At 35.2% G+C, this 16096-nt stretch overlaps 2 protein-coding genes across 2 annotated transcripts; one reads left to right on the plus strand and one right to left on the minus strand.

Moving 5' to 3' along the window:
* Positions 1–2: 2 nt before the first annotated feature.
* On the minus strand, positions 3–5356 carry LOC143452708 (xyloside xylosyltransferase 1-like). Its single transcript, XM_076953759.1, has one exon. It carries the CDS (start codon positions 2746–2748, stop codon positions 1540–1542), a length of 1209 nt encoding a protein of 402 aa, XP_076809874.1. The 5' UTR covers positions 2749–5356; the 3' UTR covers positions 3–1539.
* A 1104-nt stretch (positions 5357–6460) lies between these two features.
* On the plus strand, positions 6461–9232 carry LOC143452711 (uncharacterized). The gene is made up of 3 exons (XM_076953765.1): positions 6461–6692; positions 7784–8211; positions 8349–9232. The coding sequence occupies exons 2-3, from the start codon at positions 8029–8031 to the stop codon at positions 8622–8624; spliced, it is 459 nt and encodes a 152-aa protein (XP_076809880.1). The 5' UTR covers positions 6461–6692; positions 7784–8028; the 3' UTR covers positions 8625–9232.
* Positions 9233–16096: the final 6864 nt, after the last annotated feature.

The raw sequence follows: 16096 nt of genomic DNA on the forward strand, positions 1-16096 counted from the left end.
TGCTGTAAAAAATGCCAAATATTTTTATGCTGAAGTCATTAGTAGTGCCAAAAAAAGAAACAACAGATTTATTACTAAAATGAAGACAATTGAACAAGCACAATGTATTTTGATCCTTGTAATTATTGAGTAGTATAGCATCAATAGTACAAAATATCACACATCGTAACACAATTTTATTTACAAAAACGGAACAGGTAATAATTTTCAAATTGCATGCTTCTGTAGTACATTGTATACCTATTGTGCTATTTGTGTAGTATTAATTACATATATACTGTAAATAGCTCAGCTTCACCGATTTAAAGCTTTCATTCATTAATGGTTAGTGGGGCAAGTTTTTGCAACTTTTTAAACAGCTTCCTAAATACTCAAAATTTATATAGTACGATGTTTTAGGCTGTTTTCAAGAACTCCATATTGCAACTTTTTGCAACTTATTTCTTTTTTACATGCAATTTTTTACTGCAACTTTTATTAGATATTGCACGAAATTGTATTTGGATCACCGATTTGAACTGAATAGTGGCCTAAAAGCAATTGTAAAAATGACCTGGCCCAACATCAGCCCAGAACTGTGTGGGAAATTGTTAAATTGCCAAGCAACTTCATGCACTGCGTAACGAAGTTTTAGCATTTTACACAAACTGTTGGCAAACAATCGCCATTTCTCCCCAGATAATGTTGGAAATATTTAGCGTTATATGTAAGTAGATCGCTTGGGTAAATCATTGTCGTTTAAAATGCTTGTGCATAAATGCAATTTTTGTTAAAGATGAATGCATATTTTTCACGATTACAATGCAACAAAAACTTGCCCTAATGATTAGTAACTGTAAATACTATCAAAAACATATGATGATTACATAAAAAAGTTGGCAACAGCAACAGCACTACAATAAGTAAGCTTATATAAAATTAGAAGCAATATGAATGTAAAAACCAACAAGAAAGTACATCCATTCACTTTAGGTAAATCAAGCAACAAAAACAAAGCTTTCAGCCATTTTAATCAGTATATACAGCAGTATTGTAATCTTACATTGATATAGATGGTGAGTTAAAGGCCGATTGGAAAACAATTGACTCTGTAATTGATTAAAAATTACAGAAAATTGATCGAAACACTGATTGAAAATAAAAGCATAAGAGCACTCACGCCGTGGCTGTGAAAATACGTTCTGTTTCTGAGTATGCATATCTGAAGCAACATGTCCTTAAACATAGTTTTATGAAAACAAAAAGAAATTGTATAGTTCTTTATATACATACATAAAATTGTGTTATGCCCATTATTAACACGTGTGAATTCTTTGTAATTTAGCACACTGTTTATGCAGACAAGGGTAGGTAAATATTAACAGAGCTTTTCTCCAAAATAAACAACACAAACTGGTAAGTGTGGGTTTGTGACATTTTGATACACAAAACAAGTTAACGATTCCCTTGTCAAACACCAAGAAATAGTTTATAGTAGGCAGCAACAAACAACAATATATATAAATCACAATAACACATTGTGGCGGAATGGGTGAGCAATTACTCTTTCGGGAAAGGAGTGTTACAGTTACCATGCCATATTTTAACAGTTTCACCACACTTGAAATAGTAATCGAAAACATCTTCGAACCCTTTATTTCTCCACCATTCACATAGCTGTTTATTCCAGCCACAATCTAGGATGAAAAACAATTCTGATCGTTCAAAACTCAGGAGGGTGAAAAAATCTTGATCTCCTAAATGACCTTGGAAGGAGTATTTCTGCACAAGTTGCCCCATGACTTTGTTGTCAAGGTATGAATTGTAAACTTTGGATGATCGCAGGTGGTCAAGATGGAGGAGTAACACTCCGGAATTGAATCCAGGGTTTCCATCTGGAAGTTGACTGCCGAATTTTGTTCCTGGGTTCTCACGGCGATATTTCCACAAAACGTTTCTATAAACTGGCTGGTTTTCATATGCGATTCCGATAATATTCTCATGAGTGAAGTAGGAAAATTCATCCCAAATCTCACGAATGTTCACCATAAACTTCAGGTCAAGATCCACCTGAACTAAACGATGCACATTCTGTGGCAGAATTTTGTGAATAACTAGAGACAAATAAAACAATGCGTCATCGTAGTAGGCATTGTTTTTTCCATCTTTTCCCAGTAATGATTTAAATTTTCCGACTTCTGCTAACAGTTGGTCACCAAGCGTATTAATGTTGTGAAAATGTACTTTCAATTTAAATTCTGGATGGTCGATGTGTTGTTGCAAATAATCCTCAACATAAGTGCGGCCATTTTCATCACAAATAAAATGAATATGCAAGACTTCGTCATCGTGGAATTTGGCAAGACTGAATAATGATCCGAAAGCAGTGTTAAACTTTTCTTTAAGTTTAGGATGTTCTTTCAGCCTTGTAAATAGAAACAAAAGATGAAAATCATTTTCAAATTCTTGAGCGTGTTTTATTGCTTGGTTTTTTGATACTTTAGCGTGTTTCTCTTCAAAGGTATCGTCTGGATATATTTCATGCAAAGCAGCTTGACTGGATGATTTTCCATCCTTTATTCCCATCTTGCTTTCAGCATGGTAAGCAGCACGGCTCTGACTTAAAAAATCTTCACCGCTTGTAGCAAATTTGTAGAAAAGAAAAACAGTTGTTATGGCGGCTGCTACAAGAAGAACTTGCATGGGCTTGCTAGAAGTGAGCCTGAAGATCATGCTACTTGGTTTTGTCACTTGCTTTCTCTGAGGCATATTTTTCAGCAAAACAAAAGGTTTTAAAAACACCAAAAAGTAAAAACCTTAAATGTATACATATATATAAATAGTGTATTTATAAAAGACTGCATGTACTTAACTTTAAATTATAAATTATACAGGGTATTTAAAACATTATATTATATATCATATATATTATGTCAAATTATAATATAAAAAAAATTTAATTCATACCTTTACCTAACACACTGATTTGCCTCCTGGTCAAAATTCTGTTTTGACTGACAGTTCAAACTTACACTCCACTTAGACTTTGTGGGTGTCTAGTACATAGTAAAAACACAGCAAATGCCGTGTTGAAATTAACTGCCGATGTCTGTACTTTCAAGAATACTTTTACTGACTCAAAATTATTGCAGAACTACCTACTTTTCACTTGTGACTTTGTATTTTCTAAAGGTAGTGTATTTTCTGAATAACTGAAACTTTATGTCCATGTTTTTATAAAAAATGTTTTACTAAAAGTCCCAGACAAAGGTTATGCAAATTTCTCTTGATTAATTCTTTAAGTTAAAAGAACAGTATGCCTATAGAATTAAATTGTAAGTTTATAGACTTAAAAAAAAAAATTATATACAAATTTTTAGAAGGAAATGTGAAATGAAAGAAAATCTGAAAGTTTTCTAAGTGTTAGTAAGTTATGTAAAATGAAATATATATGAAAATGATTACAAATTAAAAACGTAGCCGTACATCTGTAATTGTTTTGTCTTCATAAAACCTAATAACTTCAATAAAATTCAATAACAATTTGCAATTATGGCTTTAAGTAAAACATTCACTTGTTAAAATAATTGCATTAGTTACTAACAAGTTTCAAATTCCTAAAAAAATGTTTTAATTACGTCTAAAAATCAAAGAATATATTTGGAATTAAACAACCTTTTGTCTGAAACAGGGGTGGCAAAGGATTCACGCATATATGGCTAAATGGGGTTAAAAAAGACATGCACTTAAACTGTTTAGTTACATAAGCAGGTGCCTAAAAACTCTTTCATGAAATATTAACAGCTTATGAAACTGTAAAAATATTTTGCAAATAATTTCATATCAAAATTTAGTTTTTGGATTTAGGCACTTTTGTTTAAACGCGACGAAATGCTTCAAAATGATTTGAAGAAGTTGAGTTCAAGTTAAAGCAGAAGTTGTGTTTCTTTTACTTCTGCAATCCCACATCTTCTATTACATCATAACTCCTTTCCATTCATGGATTTCAGATCTTCATGTGGGAGTACAAAAGTACAAGAGTCGCCAGCGTTGTGCAATATATCTTATATACCCTACAGCATACGTGTCAAACTCCCGGCCCGTGGGCCACATCCGGCCCACTTTACAATAAAACTTGGCCCGCGAGATCATTGTACAGTATAGCTTACTATTTTCAAGCAAGAAACAAGATTATAACCAATCGCACAATACAGCAGCACGGCAGTTGCCTCATCATACGACAGAATAAATCAATTTATTCTAACGCTTGTAATTTAGGCTGCTTTTTTCGTTATTGTTTGTTAATTCTTTAATGCTTTTGCAAGGAGATGAAAGAAACATAACGATGTAAGAGAAGAACAATCAAAAATAGCCCAGTCAAAAATATCAAAAATTTGGTTTTGTTTCGTCACCTGTTCCAATTCATGTACTTGTGTCATGAAACGTTCAATCGAGTTTTATCCTTACGGCTCGCGGCGTTAAATAAGTTTTAAGTTTTGGCCCCTGTAGCAATTGAGTTTGACACCCCTGACCTACAGTATCAATGCTAATGTATATATAATATCAGAATGTCGTTGTCCCTTTCATTGGCCCTGACCGTACCATCCATGCATAGTGATACTGATGATTGAACAGTTCCAAATTCGGACAATACAATACAAAAGACCCTTACAACCGCCTTTTTTTATGTGGCAAGATTTTTTCGATCGCTTATGCTTAATAATGGAGATCATTGACTTGCTTCGATTCCTTCTTAAATTATAATCTTTCTGGGCATTGGATCGTAAAGACTTCGCTCAGGTGAGTAACCTATGGATTCCTTTACACACTAAAGAAAATATTTGAAGATATGTTGCCAAGCAGTTCTTATTTTACAATGGTTTGAATCTTACATATTGGACCTGTTTAATATGACGTCTAAATACATGGCCACAGGTCAGTGAAGCATGCGACATAAACTGCATAAGAATTTGCCTGTTATCTGGGGACTAGGGTGTTTTACACAGGCTAGGCTAATTTTGTTTTGCATGTCAAGCAAAGTATAGCATAATCAACTTGAAGTAAATGTATGTCATATTATTAGGCCTATATGTTTACGCAAACTCTTAGGCATTTTACTTCGCATTCAATGCTGACCAGGTAACGAGACCTCGTTTTCTTCGTATCGAACAAGTCTAATACATAGGATTCAAAGTTCAAACCGCTGTAATGATCGCGTGATGAGAAAGACTTAATTACTTTTCTCAGTTCGACGTTACGACTTACGAGGATAAAGAATATAGTTTAATGAAGAGAGTGACTATTCCGGTGAAATAGCCTAGTGGCAGCTTATAATGAAACCGGATCTAGCATACAAGTGCACAACCAGATGACTTCACAATTTGTGTAGGCCAGCTGAGGACTGCACAGGAAAAAATAGTGACTGATAATAGTCCACAATTTTCATCATTGACTAATAAAATGCCACTTTCGTCCAAAAAAACACTCCCCACGCCTTATTTTGGTCCAAGTACCATAAACCTGCCTACATACAGTTCGCAACGCCTTTTTATGGCTAACTACGCACCACCGATGCATTGGAAACAATTATGGCTAAATAAAACCCAGTGTACGATGTGATTGGCGTTTACTTCGTTACAAGTGCAAAACAAGTGGCTTAATGTCATTCGTGTCACGTAATATATTCAGCCACTTGACACAGTCGGAGTTACCGGCTTAATAGTTGCTGTTACCGCGATAAACACCACATTAATATTTAGATGGTGACATTTCGTCACTGTTTAAAACCTTTCTTATCCCTGCAATGCCATAATTTCATGAGTTTTTTACTAAATGCAAGGCTGTAAAAGGACAAAGGAACTTAAAAGTTTTCCCACGTAAGTACAGTAGGCCAAGATTTTCTTACAAATTTCATTACCCAAATTATTTTCCCCAAATGGTAAAGGCTTTTTTTAAATAATCCGGAAATGTCAACGCACACAAGTGCTACGAATATTTCATTCACTTTTCACAAAAAAATACGACATCTAGGCTAACAATCACAACAAAAATGTTCAAGGTAGGTTTGCCTTGTTTGTGTTTTGGTGTTGAGGTAAAGCAAGTTTGATGCCATTTTGAGTTTGGGGTAGGGTCAATTACATAAACATAATCTCTGGGTTGAGGTTGTTTGCACCCAGACTTACTTTCCTTGGACAATTTTTATTTTTTAGGTTGTGCCAGGGAATTGGAATTTTTATCTCTTCCTGCAACTTTCAATTTGACAAGCGTAACGAAAACTAGAGTCGCGAACATGTTTCCGCAAATGACTGTGGTAAAGTCGAATCGAATTGCATGCATAATTTGAGATCTGATGGCTGGTACAGTTTCTACAAATAAAGAGCTTCATGATTTAGCACACAAAACCAAGTTTTTGGAGAACTATGCATAAAGTATTGCGGCTAACGATTACATGCAGGCAAACTAACTGGCCACGAAAAAGGAAGTTGAGAGAATTGAGTAGACCTGGAGTATATTTAGCCGGAAAGAAAAAAGTCTCAAAATAAGTTGGGAAGTATCCAACAATCCAACCAATAAAAGACAACTTTGCGGATGATGTCTTACACAAGTCTAGTAATACTTTCTTTTCAAACACCACACTGCAGAGATGGACCCTTGGTTACGAAATTTCGCTTTCAAGAATGGTTTGCATGAAGCTTTCATTAAAGGGATTGAAGGTTTGTTGGCAATTCTGTTGTTTTTCCAGGCATTACATATGTGGCATTTTGTTTTGCGGCAACCGATTATTCCATTTTTATTGTAAAACTTCATAACTTGTGGGAGCAAAGTTATTAAACTTAAAACTTCTATTGCTGTTCAAAACAACTTAGTTTCAAAAGCTTTTTGCTCCGTTTGCAAGACTTCCTTGTAACTAATTTCGCCTGCCGGTAGTGAGTTACGCGTTACGTTTTTACTTCGCACTTGATCCCAGAGTGATTCCATGCGTAATCAATGATTCGTAGAAAAAGCAAAAACAGAGGACGACGACGACATTACACATAACGCAGTAATGCTTGAATTGCGTGCGATTGCTAATACAAAAAAAGCTTTGTAATGTAGCCAAGACTGTTTTATTTTGCAACCATGAACCGTTGCGAACTATTTTCAAGCTTTGCGACATTGTTATGAAGGAGACCGGAGGGGCATATTTTTATGTAAAACACTGATCAGTAGCATTACCAAAGCTAATTCAAAACGTTCAATATACTCCATTTGCACATATGTCTGGCTGTTGTCCGGCCAAAAATGAATCGATTTACATTCTGTTGTACCAACACGAGGAACGAGCTCCGTGATATTAAATGATTAAATTACTTTATTATGTAAAAGTCGGTTTACGCAGCGTTAATTGGTGGTGTACACACTAAATTTTATTACAATAGATATAATATGCATTGTATTTGAGTACTGTATTAGAGATTTAATGCTAACGTAAACTTAGTAAATTTTGCAACTTGTTCCAAAATTATAGCCCTTAGTTTTACGGTCAAAAATGTAAACCTGTCTTTATTTTTAAAAAGCAAAGTTTGTGATTACTGCACTGCTTTTGCGTTATTATATTTCATTACGTTGGTAACTGCCATGGCTACTGTAATACATACTATAATAAAAATACATACCTATTATATATGTATTGTGTACAAGTTTGTAATTTGTATAGTGCTATATTTTGCGCAATTGAAATAATTTATCATAGTTTAAAAAAAATATAGAGGATTTATAAGCGTTACCATTTTAACGAATAATTTACAATATGTGCACTTTGCAGTTGCCACAGTCACAGTACACGATCTGCCTTCATCTCTTCAAGAAGTTGGAACTAATATCAGTCCATTCAGTCTCAAAGACAGAAGACTTCTTGAAAGATTTTTTGGAACAGCGATGGAGCAGTTTTTGGTGGAGGTGAACAGTGGTTTGTTGTGAGTTAGGATCTAACAAACAAGATTTTGTATTTTCATTGTGGCAGTGAAGCCCTGTTCAATTGCCCATATCCGAAAGCGATTCAACAACCAAATGGCAGCCTTAAATAAATTCACAATGACGCCACTTCTGAAAAAGAAAAATCACGCAAACGAGGGGGAAGAAATGTCATTAATAGCGATCAAGAGGAGGATGGAAGTTATCAAAAAATTTCCTGGTGACGAACGCACTGCAAAGACTTTAGAAAAGTACCCATCATACAAGTTGAAAGAAAAGGTAAGTGTGATTTTAACTGATATTTCATTAAGTTAAGCATAAAATTTAAACAACAGGCTCTACTTTTTGTCGTTAGTAAACATAAGATACAAAATCGTGTCAACGTTATTGTTGTAACGTTTTCTCTATTTTTGCAGTGCATAACCGACATTGCTATATTCTTTGGATATTCCTCTAAGGAAAACATGGTGAACAAGTGCCGGTTGCGATTTTGTAATTTCATCGAGGGAAGGTCATTGTGCTGTGAAACAGGGTGTGTATACCTAATGGAATTTTCCAAAGTTATGAACCAACTAGAAGCAGTTTCTTCTCCTAAAGAGCTATCTACTGTCATCAAGCTTATGAATGATGGAAGCGTAAAGCTCGTTAAAGATCGAAATCAGCCACATAAGTTGTGTGCAGGTACTAAATGAGATCCGGGACCCGGATCAGTTGTTGTTGACCAATTGCAATTTGTTGATTTAGGAAAATCTGAAATTTTTTGTGTCTATTATCTCTGCTTTGTGTGCATTTTATTCTGGATTTAGCATATCCTGCTGCAGGTAAAAAGTTGTGGGGCGATCGCAAAAATTGGTTACTTCTTCAGTTTTCAATTTTCCAACGTTGTGTGAATATGGGTCATGTATAGCCTAATTACATTTTATTTCTAATTATGAATTCTCAAAGTTTTATTTCTTGTCCGAATGTCTTTACTTGTTGCATCATATGCAATATACGGTTTTATTACATTAACCAAAATAATAATTTTAAATAATAATAATTTCGCTTGAATGTTTACATTACAGTATTTCGAAACGAGGAATGTTTGTTTGCCTTCTTTAAGTTTATTGTAAAAACTTTATTATTATTGCATTTGTAGCCTATATAGTTTTTAGTTGACTATATGCCATTTTCCTTAGTTTCGTTCTCGTAGCTTGTGGTAGACGGCATCAAGCCGATTGTGAATTTTGAAAGTAATCGCTTTTTCTTTTCTTTGACTTTTTTGGAAGGATACATAATTAAAATTTTGTCAGACTGGTAATTATGCATTTTGGTCACGTGATGTTCAAGTGCGACATTTCAATTGGCATGGATTAAGCCAGGGAATCCCAGGCTGGTCTAGGTTCTATATGGGCGAGTATTTAGCCAGGTTTACATTAACTAGGACGCTCGCGGCTGAATATGGGGATATTCATAACCAAACACGATTGGAAAGGATTTAGTCGTTTCAGACTAGTATTTAGCCGCAAGAAGGACTGTATTTATCCAGCTGGTAGTGGCTAAATACCGGGATATTCATAACCATTTTTTTGGAACGCATTCAGTCACTTTTTTTTCCTGTGTGGGGCCTAGTTTTACAAAGGCATCTTGCTGGTGGTGCTCTTGTATAGCCTAGCCTATTAGACTCATGAAACCATACCATTAACAGTCAACAGTACGCTAGCCTATATCCGTTCTGTTTCAAGTACACTCGTACGCTATACTATTATAATCATGCCATGCAATATACAAAAGTCTGCAATACGTACTGGTAGGCTACTTGCTTGCCTTATCAAATGCTGCAGGCCTGCAGCGCAAACTGCGCGCTTTGCTTTCAGAACAGTGTGAACGCAAGGTGACGCTAAATTACAAAGTATTGAAACTAAATTATCAGTTTTAACAACACCGCAAAAAGACGCTGTTGTGCGCAAAAAGGCAATGGCGCAGTCAGCACTGTAATGACTTACAAAAACACTTAAAACACCCCAGCACCAGCAAATAAGTACAATATGTTAATCAAAGCTTGGTAAATAATTAAGCATCTTATTGCTTAAGCCAAGGATGTCCAACCCGCGCCAACAAGTTTCGTCCAGCCCGCGAGGATAATAGCCACAACCTCCATTTTCGAAAAAACTTCACACAATAAGTCATATCTTTTCCACTATCGCACACTTCCAATAATTTGGTCAGTTTTGTAATTTATATTGCTTAAAATGAAAATATAGCTTGAAATAAACTGCTTTTTGTATATAAAAAGCTAAAATGAATCTATTTATTATTTATTTTTGTACTGATAAGTTGTATCTGACCCGCCAAGAATTATAACACACGTATTCGGTCCTTGAAGGAAAAAGGTTGGACACTCTTGGCTTAAGCTATTATTCAACTAACAAAGCAAATGTACGGCCAACTCCACCCCAAATTTTGTTTTTAATGTCTTTGGTAAAATAAGCATGATAATAGTTACTTGAGTACTTGACTGTCGTAAAAATTATTGTAGGAAACGTGATTTATGACAAAATATACTTCTTAATATCAATGGTAAACATGAAATGACGTTTTTAATGTTATACCATAGATCTCTGATGTCCTTAATAGGCTTTTAAAATATTGCTTATAATGTGAAATGTCTTACAGCGCGGAAATGCTAGTCTTTTCATTATCACGGGGTCATAGCTTGTCACATTCATTATTGATGTTATACATCACAACGATCTTCTAATTAGTTCTTTATGCAAATCTACTGAAAGGTCATTGCAGTACACCAGGGTTGAAAGGTTTAATATGCAAATGCACAGTTATTTTATGAACAATATTGGATTCTCTGAGGTAAATAAAATGACGAGAAAACGATTCTGTGACTTACAAAACTTGTCGGTTATACACATCTGAATATAAAATCAGGCATAGTGAACATGAAATCTCGCATTTTGAACACCCTACGCCGGCTACGCGTAGTTATTGGTAATGAGTCTAATGACTAATGAGTAATGACAATGGTGAAGGTATAACATATAAATCGATTACTTGCAGCTTTGCTGGTATAACTTTTTAAAACAAGAGTTTATTGATTTTACAACCATTATAGCCAGTTCTTGTGTGTGCATTGCACAAGGCTTGCCTTGCAAAAAATTATATTTAGCGTATAAGGCTATAGTCTTTAAAAATCGCTTACTCAAGCTATATAAAGTCTGTATGTCAAATCATCCATCACCAGTGGTTGTCAAAGTAACCACATATACTGTATTACTTAAGTAGAAGTATTGTTACTCCCGAGAAAATCAATTCAAGTAGAAGTAGAAGTATTGCTGTTCAAAACTTCTCAAGTATGAAGTAGTTTGAGAAGTAGTTATCGATCTAAATTATGACGTTGTAAAAGCACAAATTACCACGAGCATGCTAAAAGCAATAGCCTACAACTGCTGGGAAATGCATAATTTTATGAAGCTAAATAGTTTCAGACATAGGCTAATATTGTCCTTCGTCCGAACATTGTTACGTGAAATGCGTGAAAGTCAAGCTGTAGACTGCAAGTAAACGTTCTGTGCAGATGTGATTGCAAATGGAAATTACTACAAATTATCTTCGTGCTAAAACATTGACTACTTTCTACTTCAGCATTTGGTGACCTATTAAAGTACTTTACTTTTGACTAAAAGCTACTTAAGTAAAAGTAGAAGTACCCATGAACAAAACTACAAAGTAAGTAAATAGAAATAGAAAAGAAGGAACTAAATAAACCAAAATAGAAGGAATAGAAGGAGCCAAAATAGAAGGAATCCATTTAAGTAGACAACTTAAGGAAAACTACTTTGTTACTGACCATCACTGTCTATCACTAGTTTTAGATAAAGTTCTTTTGGACAATTCGCAGATTGTCCAGTTTTGCAGAATTTGACTTACAGCAAAGTTGCCATTTTCAAAACTTAAGAAAATTTTCGATATAATTCAAAATTAAAGTAGAATGACGTTCACCGAAGCTTTGGAGCTGTGAACACAGTTGATATTAGAATTCATAAGTAGGCTTGGTAACACGACGCTTAGCATGAAGTTTATGTTTATATAGGCCTACCACAGACCTACGTCTTTTGGTTTGCAATATTTGTACCAATTAACGAATTAAGTTAAATAGTTTTATAAGGTATATCAGCTATATGGACTTATGATCGAGTTATGCAGTGCGCCGGGTTGACAACACTTGCATTAATTTTTCCTAGAAAAAAATTGTTTGAGAGCCATTTTTTTCGGAAAACTAAAAAGTAGTTGTTGGCCTATTGGTCTAATTTAAAGATAAAAAGCTTTTTAGATTTGGTACCTATTCGTGCACGTTTGATTGTTTAAGTACAACGTGTGTAAAACCGTAAACTTCTTAAATGATTATTTCTATTTACCGATGTTAAATAAGTAAGTCACCGGCTAGCGTACAAGGTGTACCTGTAGTGTTTTATTTTGACGGTTGCCATAACAAATGCAATATACTGTACATTGATTTAACTGTTTGCCCATCAGACTTTGTTTATCGTCACGTGACAGTCGTGATTTGCGCAAATATTTGTTGGTGCTTGTTCGCGTTGCTACCTGCTAAATTTGTCCGCAAACGTACCTTAGTTCGGTACCTAATGGCAGTTACAGAAATAAGTGTGAAACTTGGATGCAACCAAGTTTCTTTGTGATCAGGTTTTTCACAGTGTAACGTTTTTTGATGAAGTTTATTGCGGAAGAATGTTTGGTTATATTAATTTTCAATACACGAGCAGCCTCCTATCATACTTTTAAAAGCCATTAAGTTTTACGATTTGTGGTGACGCCCGTGTTAGCCTTTTTTCTTGAATGAGGGAAACGCGTCTGTTGAACTTTCGTGTTGTATTTTGTGGTAGCCGCTGTTTATCACATCGCCTCTGAAAGGCTATAAAAAAACTGACAGAATTTCAACGGAGAACAGTTTTCGTTTGAACCGTTTTTTATGATGTAGCGTTGATTTAACTTCCAGGTTATGAAATATAGGTGTTTAATCTTGTGTTTACCCTAACTTAAGAAGTTCTTTTGGCATGACACTTCTCTTAACCATAACCGCGTAACGCTGACAGTATAGGCTTTGTGGCCTACTTTTCTGAAGTCAATCGTTATTTCAAAAGTTAAGAAATAGTTCGTAGTAGTATATAGCATTGCTGTTTACATGATAGTATGGGAAGGCAATTAGATTTTTTTAAAGTTAATCGTGTAAACAAGATAAATTTCATATACTGCTGAGTGCTATGTGCATTACAAGGTTTTAGCTCACATTCACAGTTGGTGCAGTGGTATCCATCTTGTTACTATATTCATACGTTGTGCATCAGAGTACTGTATATACGACATAAGGGCGGTCATCAAAAACCAAGTCAGATTTCATCAGAAGCAAAGCATGCAACAGACATACATCATTTTTTGCTTTCTACAAAATTGCTTTCTAAAATTCTGTAAGAGCGTCGCTTAGAAATATGGACTTTAAAAAAAACAAAGGCAACAGTTATAGTGAGTTGAACTACGATTGAATTTACGTGGCGTAAAGAGAAACGAAGTGAAGTAATTCCATCAGCCTTAAAACATTAATACTCCTCCAGTCGTCTGCAATGCCTATATAACTTAAATTACATAATATGTTAGACCACGGTTAGATCTTCTCACAGCAGAAACCAACAATTAGAGTTTAGATTGTTGCAATCGTCAACGTACCGAGTACATAATGCAAAGCATGAGCGAGTTTATCGAATTTGGTAAAATTTTTACAGGCGACAAAGTGTGCTGTTGCCAACTCAGTCCGGACCAAAGGTTGGACTCAGCGCTAATGCATCGTATCACCGTGGTTAAATATAGACCTGTCGTAAAAGACGTGCGTAATTGCTGCGTGTTTAAATGTTGCACATATAATTAAGCGAGTTGTTTTTCTTTCCTTTTCTAAGCCAATATTAACGAATACGACTGTCGGCCGCAAGGGTTACAGCTCAAGGTTATGAATGCAAGCAAGTTTACAATGACATCATAATTACAAAATACCGAAAGCATTTTGCCTATTAATATGGAGGTATTGAAGAAAAATTAAGACTGCAGCAGTTAGACGCTTTGTTTGCAAAGGTTTTCAAAACGATTGTTTGTTTATGTCCTGACAACAGGTTGCTCGTTTTTAGTGCCTCGAAAGAACTAGGCTGTGTTTTCATTTGGATTGAAACATCCTGAAATATAAAGCTTTGATTGTATCGGCACGTTTTGTCAAATTATTTATTGATTTACACACAGCAGAGTGGAATACGGTCTTTTTGTAAATGCGTTTGGGCCTTTGCGTGCGACGTATTTTCATTGGCAAACAGCCGTATGCCTTATAATAGAAGTAGAAATAGTTTTAAAATAGATCCTAAGACCTAAGAGGATTCCCTTTTTATGTTATTGTCAGTGACGTTAGGGTCAGTGAAGTAAATGGCTTTGTTGAAACCTACGCTGCCGAGCTAGTTTGTTGCATTCGTTTGTTAAGAAAAGTTTGTTTAGCTGCGTTTTGACGTTTAAGCTTTAAATGACACAATATGCGCATTGCCAGTATCGAAAACTATGGATTGTTGACAGGGCGGCTTAATTACATCACAGTATTCATAGTGGGCAAAATCCAGATGACCAATGGCTATTTTTGGACATTCAGTGGTTTATTGGAGTTCTTACGCAATCACTCTCCGTCTCAAGTGTAAAGAAAACACCATTGGCTTTGTTGGTGTATACGGTTGCCTACATTAATTTCATCAAAGGGGAGGTCAACACTGGAACAATATTTATAATATTAGGATAAAACCGTGACGGGATATAATATGACAGGTACCTGTCTTGTTGTGGTTAAGTATGGAGAAGATACGACAATGTATTGCTATGATTGAATTTTTTAGGCCATTTTAAACTTATTTCGGTAGTAGTTGGTACTGTTTTTGGTATAAAACACGTCCTCTTGTAAACACCAGTACAAGGGTGCATTTTAGTTTAACGTCAAGTGGTTTGATTAATTATTATAGAATAAAAGATTGGAGTGCAGTAGTTATAAGGTTAAAGTTAGCTTGGAAGAAAAATAAAACTTCACGTTTTGCTTCATACAATGGTTTTGAACTCGGGATACGATCAATTTGAAAAATATAGATTAAATTGTACGGTGGTCGTCTATGAAACGTATATTGTTTTTTTTTCGACGACGACGACATTCAGCCCGCGTGCACAAAATAATCGCGTTTGCCTGGTAATAAAACATCCAATTCAAGAAAACCAGAGATATATTGTAATTAAACGGGACAATTGACCGGAAATTGCGTGAAACGTTGATCAATCACCATTATTCATACGATCGATTTTTCGAACCTTAACGAACTAAAGGCATTTAATGAACAAGTGCAAACCCCTCGCCGTAGGTGTTTAGAGTCTGAGCTGAAAACATTGTTTATTCTGAACCCTAAACACTATTTGAAACCGCATTAACTGTCACGATATACATACAGTCCATGTCCCAGAAGTTTGTAATGATGTTAGCTGCAGTTTTATGTGGAGGTACCTTTAAGGTCTGTGTTAGGGGCTTGCCGGTAACCTGTAACTGCTTTGCAGTGCAGCCGCATTCTGCTATATATTTGCTGTCATTTCGCTTTTCCAATTCGGTCATTTATTATTGATGGCGACATTTCTGGAGATCTTAATTATGCATAGGCTTGAACAACTTGGCTTTGCCGTTTTTTTTTTATTAAATATTACGCAAAGAGACGTAATTTTGATTTTTTGTAAAGCATATTTGTATGTGAAGTTTGATTTCCAAGCAAGGTGTTCAATTTCCCCGCGGAGCCACGTATGTGGAGATAAGATTGTGTAAGTTTAACTTACGGGTCATATCACCTTAAATCTCGAATGACCGCACTATATACCATCAAAATATCAAGCAGGATATAGAATGGTAGCTGGTAACTAGATAGGTAGCTTAGTATATTCATAAAAAAATGTGATTAACGTTACGCAGATGCACATCGACAATGTTAGAAAGAAGATTTGTTGCATGTGGAAAAGAGTTTATACACCGAGTGATGTGCAGTACACGACAAAAGCACTCAGAAAAAACAGGACAGCAATAAAGTCCTTAAGTTATGTCATGCAG

This window comes from Clavelina lepadiformis, chromosome 4 (genome assembly GCF_947623445.1).
Source record: "Clavelina lepadiformis chromosome 4, kaClaLepa1.1, whole genome shotgun sequence".
NCBI classification, from domain to species: domain Eukaryota; kingdom Metazoa; phylum Chordata; class Ascidiacea; order Aplousobranchia; family Clavelinidae; genus Clavelina; species Clavelina lepadiformis.

Excerpts from the sequence above, each read along its gene's own strand:
- LOC143452708 (XM_076953759.1), bottom strand. The coding sequence starts at position 2,748 with ATGCCTCAGAGAAAGCAAGTGACAAAACCAAGTAGCATGATCTTCAGG.
- LOC143452711 (XM_076953765.1), top strand. The coding sequence starts at position 8,029 with ATGGCAGCCTTAAATAAATTCACAATGACGCCACTTCTGAAAAAGAAA. Across the intron at positions 8,212-8,348 it reads CATACAAGTTGAAAGAAAAG|TGCATAACCGACATTGCTAT; the intron begins GTAAGTGTGATT and ends CTATTTTTGCAG.